The sequence below is a fragment of the Python bivittatus genome, unplaced genomic scaffold (assembly GCF_059951505.1).
Source record: "Python bivittatus isolate LINGU-HERP-01145 unplaced genomic scaffold, Pbiv_v1 ctg000350_np1212, whole genome shotgun sequence".
NCBI lineage: Eukaryota > Metazoa > Chordata > Lepidosauria > Squamata > Pythonidae > Python > Python bivittatus.
This window is the reverse complement of record NW_028277074.1, coordinates 27,958,646-27,973,575: the sequence shown is the minus strand read 5'-3', so window position 1 is coordinate 27,973,575 and position 14,930 is coordinate 27,958,646. Positions and strand designations below refer to the sequence as shown.

The 14,930-nt window shown below is 33.7% G+C and overlaps 1 protein-coding gene across 18 annotated transcripts in view; it reads right to left on the bottom strand.

Annotated features, from left to right (window-relative positions):
- DMD (dystrophin) overlaps positions 1-14,930 on the bottom strand; it is an 886,326-nt gene that overhangs the window by 432,207 nt on the left and 439,189 nt on the right. For all 18 annotated transcript variants that reach the window (XM_088144802.1, XM_088144803.1, XM_088144790.1 and 15 more), the window contains 6 exons: positions 12,734-12,844; positions 11,456-11,629; positions 11,183-11,338; positions 7,616-7,786; positions 6,189-6,368; positions 617-745 (listed from right to left, as the gene is read on the bottom strand). In XM_088144802.1, the coding sequence (XP_088000928.1) occupies positions 617-745; positions 6,189-6,368; positions 7,616-7,786; positions 11,183-11,338; positions 11,456-11,629; positions 12,734-12,844 (921 nt within the window). The remainder of the gene's footprint in view (positions 1-616; positions 746-6,188; positions 6,369-7,615; positions 7,787-11,182; positions 11,339-11,455; positions 11,630-12,733; positions 12,845-14,930) is intronic.

The window sequence follows — 14,930 nt, the reverse complement described above, 5'->3', positions numbered from 1 at the left end:
GAAAAATAGCTTTTTGCAATATTTGAAATATGCAGGCATAAATCTGTCATGCCACCAAATATGATATTAATTTGTAGGAAAGACGTTAGGAACATATATATTTTTAGACTTTTCTGTAATATGGAACCTCGGTTCTTTGCATAAATGATAAACCACTTCTACTATTTGATATGTTATTTTATACAGCATTATATTAAATTATATTGATATATTTTTAAATTAATATAGTGTTTGAAGAGGTGCAACTGTTGAAGTGGACATAAATATATAAGAAATAACAATTCAGAACAATATTGCTAAAAGCAGCAAATATATATGAACGGCTACTGTGTCATTTTTGAGAGAGATATACAATATTTAGGAAGTTCTGAAATAACATGTTTGTTTTCTGCAGACTGGTCTTTGCTTTCTAAGAATTTTAAAAGCCATGATAAAATGTTATTGTGAGGAGAAAAATAATGTTCTATTTTAGATTATTTGAAAACCTGCAGGACAAAACTGTGATACAAATATGTACATACACAACCAACTAGACTTATATTATAATTATATTATATTATAATATAATATATTATATTAAAATTATAAATAATTTTCAGAAGTTTACATTTGTTACCTTAAGAATATTGTCTCTTTGCTGCGGGCTTTGGGTTTCAGATTCATCCAAGAGTATTTCTGTCCGATACATCCATGTGGTTATATTAGCAACATTCTGATCAAACGTTTCCATATGTTTCTGATATGCCTAGAAGTAGGCAAAAAGAAATCAGCATGTTATTAAACAATTAGGATTAAGGGGGGAAAGAAAAAAAAATGCATGACTGTATAAATTATTATATTGTCCAAGTCCAAAAAGTATAAAACCAGTTCCATGAAACTAGTTTAGAACTGCAAACAATAGTTCTAAATACTGGGCAAAGTGAGGAAAGTTTTAAAGCAAAGTTCTGATTCTCTACAAAGTTATATGTAGAGAGACATATATAGCAAAGACAGGTGTTCATCTATATGCAATCATGTAGACATTGGATCCTCGGTTCTTTGCATAAATGATAAACCACTTCTACTATTTGATATGTTATTTTATACAGCATTATATTAAATTATATTGATATATTTTTAAATTAATATAGTGTTTGAAGAGTTGCAACTGTTGAAGTGGACATAAATATGCAAATTTATGCATATGCAATCTATATGCAGTCTATATGCAGTCTATATGCAATCATGTAGACACTGGGATCCAATGTCTTGAGTAAAAATCAATCCACCTTTTTAAAAAAATTATATTTAGTATTCAGTGAAAGGAAAGTAGCAGATTAAAAATAATGCCATAACTCATTCATTTAGAAATAACTTTCAGCGTTAAACTGTTATTAGATAATTGCTAATGTTATTTTTATGGAAGGCTTGGAATTAATAAACAGAAAAATTGTCTTAACCATTTTTAGAATATAGAGATTTAAAAAATTACTCTATTCTGTATTAAAAACACAAAACTGATATCTTTGTGATTTTAAAGACTCTTTACAATCTTATAATGTGACTACTCTTGAAATACTGTGAATGTATCTAGTAGCTCCATCTCAAAAACAATGTTATAGCACTAAAAACTGGGAGATTGGGAGGCTAGACAAATTGTGGGAGACTGGACAAATTGTGGTGGAGTGGTCACTTCCCTCCCCTTATTATGGATAAACTCAATGAAATTCAGTAAAGGTGTAAGGTTTTTGAGAAGGTGGTTGGCTTACAGCTCCAGAGGCCCTTGGAAGATTATCTGAAGCCCTGTTAGTCAGAATTCAGGCCTGATTATGGTACTACAATGGCATTGATCATGCTTATGGATAACCTCTGGCAAGCACAGGATGGGGGTAAGGCATCCACCTTGGTCCTCCTTGAACTCTCAGCAGATTTCAATGCCATCGATCATATTATTGTTATGGGCTTGGGAGTGGGGAGGATTGGAAGTGGAGACACTATACTATGTTGGTTCTCTTCCTTTCTCCAGGGTGGTTCCAGTCAATGTTGGTAGGGGTGGAAAGTCAAATATGAGGCCTCTGCACTTCTGGGGGAGTAATGGCAAATTGAGGACAGCTCTGTTTTTGCAGACCCAATGACCGCAGTGGCTTAGAGGACAAAGGAGATGACTGGATCACCCACAAGAACTTCTTATGGAGGTTCCCTGTGAAGAGATCACATTTTAGCAATCTCCAGCGGGTTGAGCACTCTGGGAGTCACAGGAAACATTGAGCCCAAGCTGTGGTTGGGAGCCTTCAAAAGGACACTAGATTTCCTTCCACTTCCTCTTTTAATTACCATCAGAAATTACTTACTACCAATTTACTTGGACATTAACAACCTTCTGAAAGGCAAGTAGCTATACACCTGGAGAATTTCCTTCTATCTGGAAGGAAGAAGATTTAAATAAGCTTAAAGATTAAAAAGAAAAATCTTAACTTTTGGAAATAGTGAAAGGGAGTTTAAAATGCTGACTAGGGACAGGTAAGGGGCCAGATGGGTTTGAAATATATATATATATTCATTCATTCATTCATTCATTCATTCATTCATTCATTCATTCATTCATTGACTGTTTTAAATTTTATAAAAATACAGCAGATGATTTTGGACTTAACTGTAAGAAAACCTATTGTGGGAAAGTCTTGGCTCTGAAAATAAACAAAAAATAATGGGCTTTGAAGGTTAACTAGATGGATCCACAGAGCAATTAAAGGAAAAGATACATCCAACATAATGGAGGAACATTGTTTTACTATATAAGAATTTAAATCTGTTTGGGAACAATGCGTTCAGGACTCATTTTTAAAATTGAATCTAACAGGGGTTATAGAGGAAGAAAAGATTTTACTGATAAAACAGAACCTGGGGATGATTTGAATAAGGAGTTTAAAATGGACCTTAAAGAAATGCCAGATTATAAAAGAGATATGGTAGATATGGAAAAAAGATGTTGTGTATCTGAAAATGAACTTAAAGATGTTTGATTAGAAGAGTGACATGGAGAAAGAAGTTGTAATGGAAGTACAAACTTTGCTGACTGATGCTTTAACAATTAAAAGGGATATCCAGGTTACAATTCAGAAGAGTGAGTTGGAGAGTTATTTTACTCTGGATCCACAGAAGGGAAGTGTTAAATCTCTGAAGTTGCTTCTGAAAACAGACAGGGAGAAAATGATAAGAAAACACTAGGTGGGACTTTATTTGAAGAAGTGACTGAACATCAAGCCTCTTAATAAGAAGCAAAAGGTATTCGAAGTGGACTTATTTGACCAGGATGAAATTGTGTAAGTTTTGATTTTGGGTTATTATTGGAATCTTTTTTCTGACAAGGACTGATGTAAAGTTTACACACACACTCACACACACAGAGGGATGAATCTTTTATTTCTTATTTGTTTGAGAAAGTTAGGGGTTAGTATGTAAAGGGAACATATTAGATCTAGTTTATAATATATGTGTTACTATTATTGATATTCTTTAGGCTTATGGGAATGCTTTTTTTTATCTTTTACTTATTAGAGAAAGTTATAAGTCAAAATGTAAAATAGATTGTTAAAGCTTAAAAGATATTGGTTATTATTGCTGGTATTCTTAATGCTTTTGCTGTGTAAGACTGATCAATGTTTTTTTAAAATAATTTGTTTATTTTTTAGTGATGAGAAATGGGAAGAAGAGTTTCTTTTTCTGTAATATCAGAGAAGGTGTTAAGTTACTGTAAATGCTTATACTTGTCTGGAGGGAGGGGAGAGTCACTTTTTATATCTTTTTTTTTTCCTTTTCCTTTTTCTCTTTTTTATTCTCCTTTTTTGTTTGTATATCTTTTATAATTATGTATTAGCTTTTAATTATGTAAAACTCTAATAAAAATATTATAAAAAAAAATGAGGCCTCTGCTTTGCAGGGTGCCTCAGGGCTCTACCTTCTCCCATTTCCTATTTTATTGTGTCTCTAATGTCACCTTGCAACTGGAGACAAGTTTCATGAAAGTGGAAGCTAGAGCGTGGGTGGCCATACTCAACTATTGGCTCAGAATATCTTTTTCCCATTTGGAAAAGTGATGATTTTCAATCTACATGGAAATAGGCTATGGCAACTAAAATTTCATTCTTGGGCATCTCTCCAGGTCTTCTACACTGCATGGTTATAATCAGATCAAAGTACTTGTTAAGCAGTGTGTAATAGATACAGAGTAATAGTCAGATCTGGAGAGGATTCCAACCTTTATTGCCAGGGAATTCCACAGGTACACTGTCTGTGCCGTGGCATACCTAACTAAACTAGAAATACTTAAACACAGAAGGACCTTTACTTTGGCACAATATCATGCCCCACCCTCAGCCATCCTTGAAAGCCAATGCAAAAAAGATTCCTTACTCAAAGAGACAATGTTCCTATGACTCCAGACACAGAGAAACAACAGAGCACGTGCTTTTCCAGTGCCTGTACTATAGGGACATTTGCACTAGTCTCATCTAACCATTAATATATAAATACTCAGGGTGCACAGGAGCATTTTACACCTCCCTCTTGCTTTCAGATACTATCCCTGCTATAACACACAATGTTGCCAGATTCTGTGCAGAAGCACTCAAAATTTGTCAGATGATAACTTATGCTTGAGGCTCAATGTTTGCCATATCAGAGTGGTTTGCAACTTGGTATAGTCTTTCATACACTAACTTTTATGTTCCTCTATATTCATTAAATGTTCCTACCCTTTATTTTTGACTCTTGCTTTTTGTATATACTTTTAGTTTTTACCTTATATATCTTTAATATCTTTCAGCTTGTTATAATGGTTTTTATGTATACTTTAGCCTCTTTTTAATTATCATAGCCCCACACACCCTTATGCTGGTCAATGATCGTAATAAATATTGGATTGGATTGGATTGGATTGGATTGGATTGGAGGAACATCTACAAGAAGCCACTGGGTTGAGGCCATTGACTGATATGAGGTGCAGTATCATCAGTATGCTGATGATACCCAGTTATATATCTCCATATTGGGCCAACAAGCAATGCCACCAAGGTTTTCCCCAGTGCCTGGACACTGTGAGGGTTGGGATGGGAAAGAATAGGCTTTGGCTGAATCCTGGCAAGCCTGAATGTTTTTAAGGCCACCCTGTTTTGGAAATTTTCTATTTTTCAAATTATAATTTTATTAGAGTTTTATTTGTTCTGGAAATTTTCCACCTGCCTGGGCATGCACTTCCAAAATCAGAGTTGGTATGCAATTTGGGGGTACTCCTGGACTTACATGTCTTGCTCAAAGGACAAGTGGCAGCTATGGCTAGGGAGGGCCTTTGCATAGGTGTGTCTTTTGCACTAACTGCACCAACTGCTCTCAGGACTGGGAGGCCTTGCTCACAGAAACTCATGCCTTAGTCACTTCCCATTTGGATTACTGTAACAAGTACATGTGGCTGCCCTTGAAGAATATCCAGAAGCTACAGATGGTCCAGAATGCTACGGTGAGGGAAGTTTGGGTATTTCTCGTTACACTTATATAACACCATTACTCTGTGATCTGCAACTGGCTTCTGGGTGCAATTCAAGGTGCTGGTTATTACCTATAAAGGCACAGGGCCAGGTTATTTGCAGGACCACCTCTGTCCTATTGTCTGTGCTCAGCCCACCAGATCTAGCAGAGAGGACATGCTTCAGGTCTCTTCTACAAAATATTGTCATCTTGTTAAACCCTGGAGTCATGACTTTTCTGTGGCAGCACTTGCCCTATGAAACAGCATCCCCTGAAAACCCAGATAGTCCTGATCCTGTAAGCCTTTCACAAGGCCCGAAAGACCTGACTCAGGGATTTGGGTTAGGAGATTAGATGGGCTCTGCTGCTGTTCATGTGTTTTTCTATGATTGGGGCCACTGTTTTATCCTTGAATGCTGTGGATTATATGCTGTGGTTTGATCTTTACTTCTAATATGCTGCCCATGGGCGCTGTTGTGAGATGGGCAGCCATATAAATAATTTAAAGAAACAAACCAACAAATAGTTTTGGTTAGATAAGCACAAGCATGGAAGAGTAATCTATATTATATAAAATAACATTTCAAAGAGATAAATCACTAGGGCACACTGTCTAAAAAATTAAAAAGGTGTTGCTCCATCTCTGTGATCATGGAAGGAGAGAAGTACTAATAGGTAACTCTTACCAGCAGCAAATTAAACCATTCCTCAGCTCGTGAAGTTACTGCAATCCAGTTACTGCTGAGGAGGCTGAGTTTATCATTCACTAATCTTTCTTTCCCTTTAAGCACCATCTTCAGTCCCTCTCCCAAGTCAGTGATAATCTTCAGCTGATGCTGCCGTTTTTCAGTTTCCAACTGTGTTGCCTATGGAAAGCACATATAGAATGATTCACAGTAGAGAAGACTGAAATTCACATTATGTAAAATAGTATTGCCACTCATATATTGGAACATGTTATGTATTACAATAAATTGAAAGAGGAATAAATCTGGGTTGATCATGAATATAATAACTCTACTCAACAGCTTTTCATTCTGCTATGGTCATTGGCTCTGCTTTCAGTGGAGTCATCTTCGGTTCACCATTTCTTCCCTGGAAGTCCTGACCAGTCCTCAAAATTCTGGCCATTGCAGTACCCCCCTTAGTCATGTGATCATGATTTGTCCACTTGGCAACCGCCTTGCACTTATGACGGTTGCAGCTTCCTGTGATTATGTGATTGCCATTTGCGACCTTCCCTGCTGGCTTCTCACAAGCAAAGTCAATGGGGAAGCCAGCAGAGAAGGTCACAAGTTGCTTCCATAAATCACTCCCGCTGCTTTTTTCCAAGAAGCCCCACTATGGTGTATGTTATTTCAGGGATCTCATACTCCACATAACCCCCTGCCTTACACTCTGTAGCAAGCACTTGCCTACAGCGCCCCCCACCTGCCTGTGGCCCCCACTGGCTCACCCACAGCCCCAACCAACCAGGACCCACGCTCTGTAGCACCTATCTGGGTTACCCCCCATAGCACCCACGCACCCCCGTGCTTCTTGTCTGGGGCTGCCGCCTCTTCCTGCTTCACAATGCGCATGGTCCTGGGGTTATGACAGAAATTTTACAACTGCATCACTTAGTGACAGAAATTCTGGTCCCAATTGCCTTCGTAACCCAAGGACTAATGGGGAAAACTGCATATGGAAGCTGTAGTTATAAGGGGCAGCTTTGAACAGATGAAAAATTATGATTTAAAACAAACAAACAAAACCCAAAAATCATTCAAGATTCTTCATTTAAAAAAAAAAAAAAATAAGGACATGTTTGAATGACAGTTTCAAAAAGGTATGTCCAATTATTTTTGCTATGGAATTCCTTTGCTCACCCAGAACAGTACCTCACTGAACAACAGGACACCTGAAACCCATCATGATATATAGTTTAAAGTTTTGAGTTCCCCTTTTTTTATTGTATCAGAACATAGCACGAAACATTAAAGTCTTGTGATACTAAAAGACAAAAGCAGAACTATTTATGGTTCAAATAATATGCTCTTTACGATGCTGTAGGAAAGTGTGAGAACTGCAGGAAAAAATACGTGAGTTTAAAGGTAAGACCAAAAAAATTTACCTTGCTCCAGGCGAGTTCAGCATCTAAATTGATAGGCACACCTTCTACTGCTGATCTCTTTGTCAGTTCTGAATCTATCATTGCCAGCCATTCTGTCAGAGCATTCATTTCCTTTCTGAGTTTCCGAGATAATTTCAAACATTTCTCTAGTTCTTGCTTTTTTTCTGTTACCTGTGGTAAAAAGGAAGAAAATTTAAGAACCTAATGTCTACCACCCAAACTGGTAGCATTACTCATGCCTACGTGCCTGGCTGTAATTTTTTTTTTTTTCCCCATTGCCCTTTCACCACTTGCTACAATTGTTTTAGAACTATGCATCTTGAAACATTAGTCTAAAACATTAAGAACTCCATATTTTATTTATTAAGGATCTGTATGCTTCCAGGGACATAGTGTATAAAATACCTTTTGTTAAATTATTTCCTGAGTTTGTCCTCTTTACTTATTTTAACACATATCCCTGCTGCTGTCAATTTTATATGCCTTTAAATATGCAGCCTACTATCTTCTTATTGTGGCTTCAATTAAGATGAAGAGAAAATACAACTCTAAATACTGTATAATGAACATGGCCAAATCATTTACCATCTAGTTTCTATTTCAGTGGCATAGTACCCTGTGGTTTGCTTTTAGCTTAACTTGAAAACACATTGCATTATATAACAGGAACTTGAATCCCTTGCCCATCACACAAGAGAGATTCTGGTCACACAACTTCATATGCAGAACTTTCCTCACATTTGGGAATTAAAAACTGCACATCACGAAGCAATAGCATTTAATAAGCACTGTTGCCTTTTCTAAGGTAATTTGAAGCAACTACTGAAAAAAAAAATTAAATTGTCATTTATTAAATTTATAACCAGAAGTTAAAGATAATGTCCATATTAATCTGATTCCCAGGTTTTTTCCCCACAAGCAATTTTGTTTTGGAATGGAGGGGTTGGGAAATAATGACCAACCAAAAATCACTCAGTGATAACTGAAAGTGATCTTGAACCTGGAAATCAGTGGCTTTAGTTCAATATTTTATTATATAATATTGTTTCATATGTAGTTTAGTATAAGTATTTGCTTGCACTAAAAATTATTTTAGATGTTTCCATTTTGCATACAATTTTAATATGTATATAATTCATTTAGATTTATTTTTGAACAACTCAGAGTCATAACTTGACAGATGTAAGAGACAGATTCAAAAGAACTCTATATGGACACAGACGTGTGTAATACACAGACACACGAAATGGTATGTGTAATTCCAATAATTAGAGATGATTAGAATAATATATAAGCACTGTTGCCTTTTCTAAGGTAATTTGAAGCAACTACTGAACAAAAAATTAAATTTTCATTTATTAAATTAAATTATATATCTATATATATATAGATAGTATTACTACTAGCATTAGTAAAACTATTGTTTCTTGGACATGCTTGTTGTCAATATATAAACAAATTTCTGCCTATGGTTGGACAGTCTAATGATATATAAGTAATATATAATATAATATATGTATATAAGATTATTTATTATTTCAAATGTAGTTTATATAAAAGCTTTTTATTATATTTTAGACAGCAAAACCTACTGCTAACTCTTTTCCATATGTAAATATTGATTATGCAAAAATTAGTTTACAAATTATCATTTTTCAGCAGATAAACTAATTAATAACCAAATGTATCTGATTATTGTGATATAAGTTTAAAGATTTAATTAAATATTAATTCACTGCCACATTCAGATTATATAGGAGAGAGAGAGAGAGAGAGAGAGAGAGAGATGCATGCTGTTTTCATGTTAGGAAGACTACTTACTTTCAATAATTATATCTTCTAAGAGTTTACAGAATTTAGATGATCAGTTCATGTAAATAATAAATACAGGTAAATGTTTTGAGTTTACATACTTCTGCTCCATACACTGTTCAAGTTTTTTTGTTTTGTTTTTTTGGTGCCTTCAAGTAACTATTGACTAGTCTCTGCAGTTTTCTTGGCAAAATTTCAGAACTGGTTTGCCATTTCCTTCTTCCTAGGGCTGAAAGAGATGACTGGCTTCATGCCTAAGGCAGGACTAGAACTCACAGTTTTTAGCCTGGTACGTTAACTATTACACCAAACTGACTCTCAGACTAATTTTAAACATAGTTAAATATGACCTAAAGCCATTGTGTTGATGTCATTGTAATTTCAGTATTATAAAAAATATAGAAAATACTGCCATCTTAAGGTCTTTATTTTTTATATATTTATTATACTTACCATCTATCAATATTACCAGTTCTGTAATCACTCAGTTGTTTAAAATAAATCTATATACTATTATAGCTATATGTTTATGTGCTCCATGCTTTTTAAGTTCGGGTTGGATTATATGAATTAAGTGATTTTTCTGAATAGTTTTTGGGAAGATTTTAAAAAAAAAACAGTCTACATCAGTGAGCTTCTTCAGTTTCACCATTATCTTATCTCATATGACAAATTTCTTGTTTCTATGTATTTCATTGTTTCTCATCTTCTTTTGACTTTCTAGTTTCCTACACAATTTACAGTTGTTTTCATGCCCCATTATTAGTTGATATTATTTATTATTCTTACATGTCTCTCTCCAACATCTATACGAATGTAGTGTTATCTGGGTAGCGTCTCTTTTTTGATAAAACCAAGACTTGTCAGTCATGACTCTTGTACTGATATTATACTCTAAAGCACTTTTGTTCTGGATTTCTACATTTTCTCTCAAACTTGCCTAATATTTTCTGCAAATTGTTTTTATAAACTTTAAGAAATCTTCTTGTTGAATTTTATTACATTTTAATAAGTATCTCTTGCTCTTATTTCCTTATATAATTTTCTCTCAAGCCAAGCTGCTTTGTGAACTCAAACAATAGCTTTCTAATTTAACTAATTATTTCATTATCTGTTTTAATATTACTTAGCTTTCAAAGCACATAACCTGAATTTTATTTTTCTTTCATAAAAAGCACGAAACCATTATAACTATTATAAATTCATAGTAACTAATAATCCAGTTTTCACTATATGAAAGTTATACTACAAAGTAATTGCAATTGTATTACACTATAATAATTACTGTATGTCTATATGATGGTTGAGAATTGTTCTGCATATACATCTACAAATAGATGAAATAAAACAGCACACACATAGTCCAAGAAAACGAATTGTGAGAAATTGGTATTCTTTGATGGATGCTTATATAAGAATCAAGGGCAAGATCTTCTGTGAAATGTACATTTTGTCTATCGTTACATTAAAAAAAATTACTCTTATCTGTCATACTTTACATAAACATCATGGTAGCAAGCAGACAACTAGTTTCTAAGTACATATAAATAAGAGATCAGGGCTGGAATAAAAATTCAGTAATTGGTTCTTTCAAGGGCATGGAATATATTATTTAAATTATGTGTCTTCATTGACCACTTTAAATATTCAATAATGAAAGGGATATATTCCTATTTACTTTAAATAAAAATAAGCATGAATACAAAATGTACTTATGTTTTACATAAGTAGCAGGAATTAAAGTAGAAAGCATACCTTGGCACCCAAATCATTATACTGTAATTTCAAAGCTGTCAGTCTTTCATCTAGTTCTTTGGGATTTTCTGTTTGCTGTTTCTGTACAATCTGACGCCCAGTTTTTATTACCGTTTCCACTTCAGATTTCACTTCACTAAGAGTTTTATACAATTTCTAATGAACATAGGAAAAGAGAATTGTTTAGACAAAATGTCACTCATATTTACAGTTTGCCCAAACAGTAATAAAATACATGGCATTGTAAGAGATTACTTCTTTTGAAATACTCACCATGCAATTATCCAGCTGTGACTGCACTGCTTCCTGCTCGACACTTCTCCATTCCAACTTTGGCACTTGCAATTTTACTTCATCTAAAATCCTTTTACTTTCTTGTAATCGCTGTTCAAAATTGGCTGGCTTTTGGAACAAACGAAATTTCATAAAGACATCTTGTAATTTTTTCTGAAAAAAAAAATAAGACAGGAAAAATATGAGTGCAAAGCTTTAAGTTCAATAATAAATCTAATTCAACAGGCTCATACCTTTCCTTAAACTCTTAAAGCAGGCCACAGTATTATATCTTGGATCTTTGTTCTTTACTATTCTTTTGAAAGTACACCAAAATTGGATCTAAACATATTTTAAAGAAATAAAATGTGACTGATAGCCAAAATCAGTACACCATATGACCAAGAAATATTAGACTGATGACAACTGTACAGTGCCCTTTCTTCTACGAGTTAATTTATATTGATATTTCTTTCTCAGATTTTGATAACATACAAATAATCAAATAGCGATGACATCATGTTTAAAATTAATTATCTGCATGGAAAAGCAGTTAATTGTATGCATTCAATCTAAGAAATTTATTAATGCATAGATTTCCCTAAGAGTTATTATTCCTCAGATACATTCAATTAGCCTGTGGTGGCCAGTGCAATATATGTGAATGTAAAAGGAAAAGGATTATCTCATCTACCTAGAAATGTAATTTGAAAATGACATTCTACCAACACCTATTGTATAAAGCATCTTCCTGGAATCTGCTATGAGACAGATATGCTTACATTTACATAAAGAGTTTGGAAGTTCTGAATATATAAACTATAGCGTATAATATTGTTCATTTCATGGTGCTACCCGCCATGAGATGTTAACCCCACATCTAACCAAATTCCCCAGCCATTTGGTCAGTTTTATTTACAAATATTTCCTTTGAATTCAAGTAATTCTATTTCTTTAAGTGTTGCCAAATTTTGTCATATAATATATAGGATATGCAGAAATTTGATTGACATGCTCAGTTAATCAGTTAATATTAGTTTTATAAATGTCATGTGTTTTATGGAGTGGTCATTATCCATAATGAAGTATAAAGTATAAACTACCTTAGAGTAGACAAAAATCTATAGTTCTATGTGCTGCAAAGCACTTTTTTGAATCAGATCCAAAGCTTAGTGCCTATTTCAGCTACTGCCATGATTAGCACATAATTAAACTTTGTTTTGAATATTTGAAGGTAAGTTTTAAACTAATCTGAAAAAACAAATTGTGTTCACAAACCTGTGCAGTATCAATTTGGGAGAATATCTTTTTGGCAGAATCTTTACCCCGGTTACGTTTCTTCATTTCGTCCAAGCTAATCTCATGGCTGGTCAATTCTGATTGAATTTTCTGTTGGGGGGAGAGAAGACAAGTTTGAATCAAATTATATTATTTTACAAGATTAATATATCTGATTTTATACTCAGATGCTGGAACAAATAATTTAAGTTTATTAAAGTTGAATTCCAATGGTATTAGTTCACTAACAGAAGGTATATTGTAGGCAGAATGGATTTCCACTCCATCTATATTCACTTGTATACCTTAAAACTTTGTTTTAGAAGTTGTCTGATCCTCTAGACCAAATCTGATATGCATTTTCACAGATGCCCAAGAAAGAAAATTTGGCACTGGGCAAGTTGACATTTGTACAATAAGGATGGAACTGTATGATAATGATAAACTTGAGCTTTAAATGGGCACAAAATTGTATGACTATTATGTGTGTTCAAAATATAACTTTATTCCAGTGTTAACTTACTATACCCTGTGCAGAGTTTCACTGTTTGTGTTGGGTAGTCATATAAATGCTATAACTAAATAATTAAATACCATAAGCATGAATAGAAGAAATTACTGTTGGGTTAAATAGAAAGTATGACAAAAATATAGAAATCATTTTTTTTTCAAAACATGTACAGTGTTGACCCATGGAAAACAATTCATATCTTGCATATTTATATAATGTAATTTAGACCAATTCAAACAATTTAAGTGCAAAAAAGTATGAATGGGAATAACTTTTACTGTCAGGAGTGCTAAATAAATATTGGAGGAAAGGTGTCACTAAGACATAATTGGCAGCTTTATTTGTCATCAAGAGAAATATTATAAACCTATACTACAAAATAAGAAAACAGAATTTGTTATAAAAATTTATCCAAACCATATTTAATCAAGCCTTTCCACATTCCCTATTTGCAAAGATAAAAAATGTATTGTCTCATAAAATAGTACTTGTGTGTGTATCATATATATTTATTTTGACTGTCACACTGAAACACAGAACAGCATCCTTAATTTCTTTTAATATGGCCTTTGTCAAACATTTGGCATTTTTACCTGATTTGTCAGGGGAAAAAGTTCCTGTACTAGCATGGGATCATGGGGAACTGGCTTATATTAATATAGATATTAATATAGATTATTGATACAACTAGTTCAATATTGTTACTTTAGCAGCCAGTCTTCAGGTTTCAGATCAGAGGGCTTCTTAGCCCTAACTAGAGGAGGACCTGCTGTATGCAAAGCTCAAGGTCTACCACTGAATTGTAATTCTTCCTATATTCATGGAAATAAAGGTGAGCATTTTGTCAGGAGGAGCAGAGCATCTATGTGAACTATTTTTGTTTTTGTTTTCTTTTTTATGGATATATTTGGTCACTTTTCTTCCATCAGCTTATTTAATTCAACTCTTGCATTACTTGGAAGTACAAGTTTATTATTTTAACTATTGAGGTGACTGGAACACATACAACATTTTTCTACTAGCCTCAGTTAAGTCTTCCAAACAAATGAGGTATTCAAATCCTATAAGAATATTTGATAATGGATTGTAGAATCAAAACAAATTGATGCTCAATACAAAGGAAATGGTATTGAATATTCTACATTATATGGGACTCATTTGTAGGTTTGAGTGTTTAGAAATTTCAACTACTCAGGAATGCCATATCCAAACTATTATAAGGGCTGTTATGAAGATTATATGACCCTATTATAAAACCAACCTCATTGCTCCAGGCAAAATACAAATTTCTGGTTTATGGCCTACAAAGCCCTATAAGACTTACAGAAATTCCTGAATACCTATGAATGCCTGACAACACAAGTTCCATACTTGAAATAACAAATGCTATCTTAATGTCTGTCATGTCAGGTTAAAATCACATTATTTAAGCAGACTTCTTCATTCTCTATCCCCATTGTGAAGGTACTACAACTCCCTGAATTCCCATCCAGCATTTGCAGTTATTGGTCATTCTGGCTTGGATGATGAATAACTTATGGCATGATAAAATAGTACTCCAAAAATTATAGTATTCATTTTGCTACTTTAATTTTATAGTATAAACATTTAAAACTACTAGTTTGATGAGATAAAATAATGTTATATCAGCATCAGGACAAATAAAATAAACATAAAAGATTATTT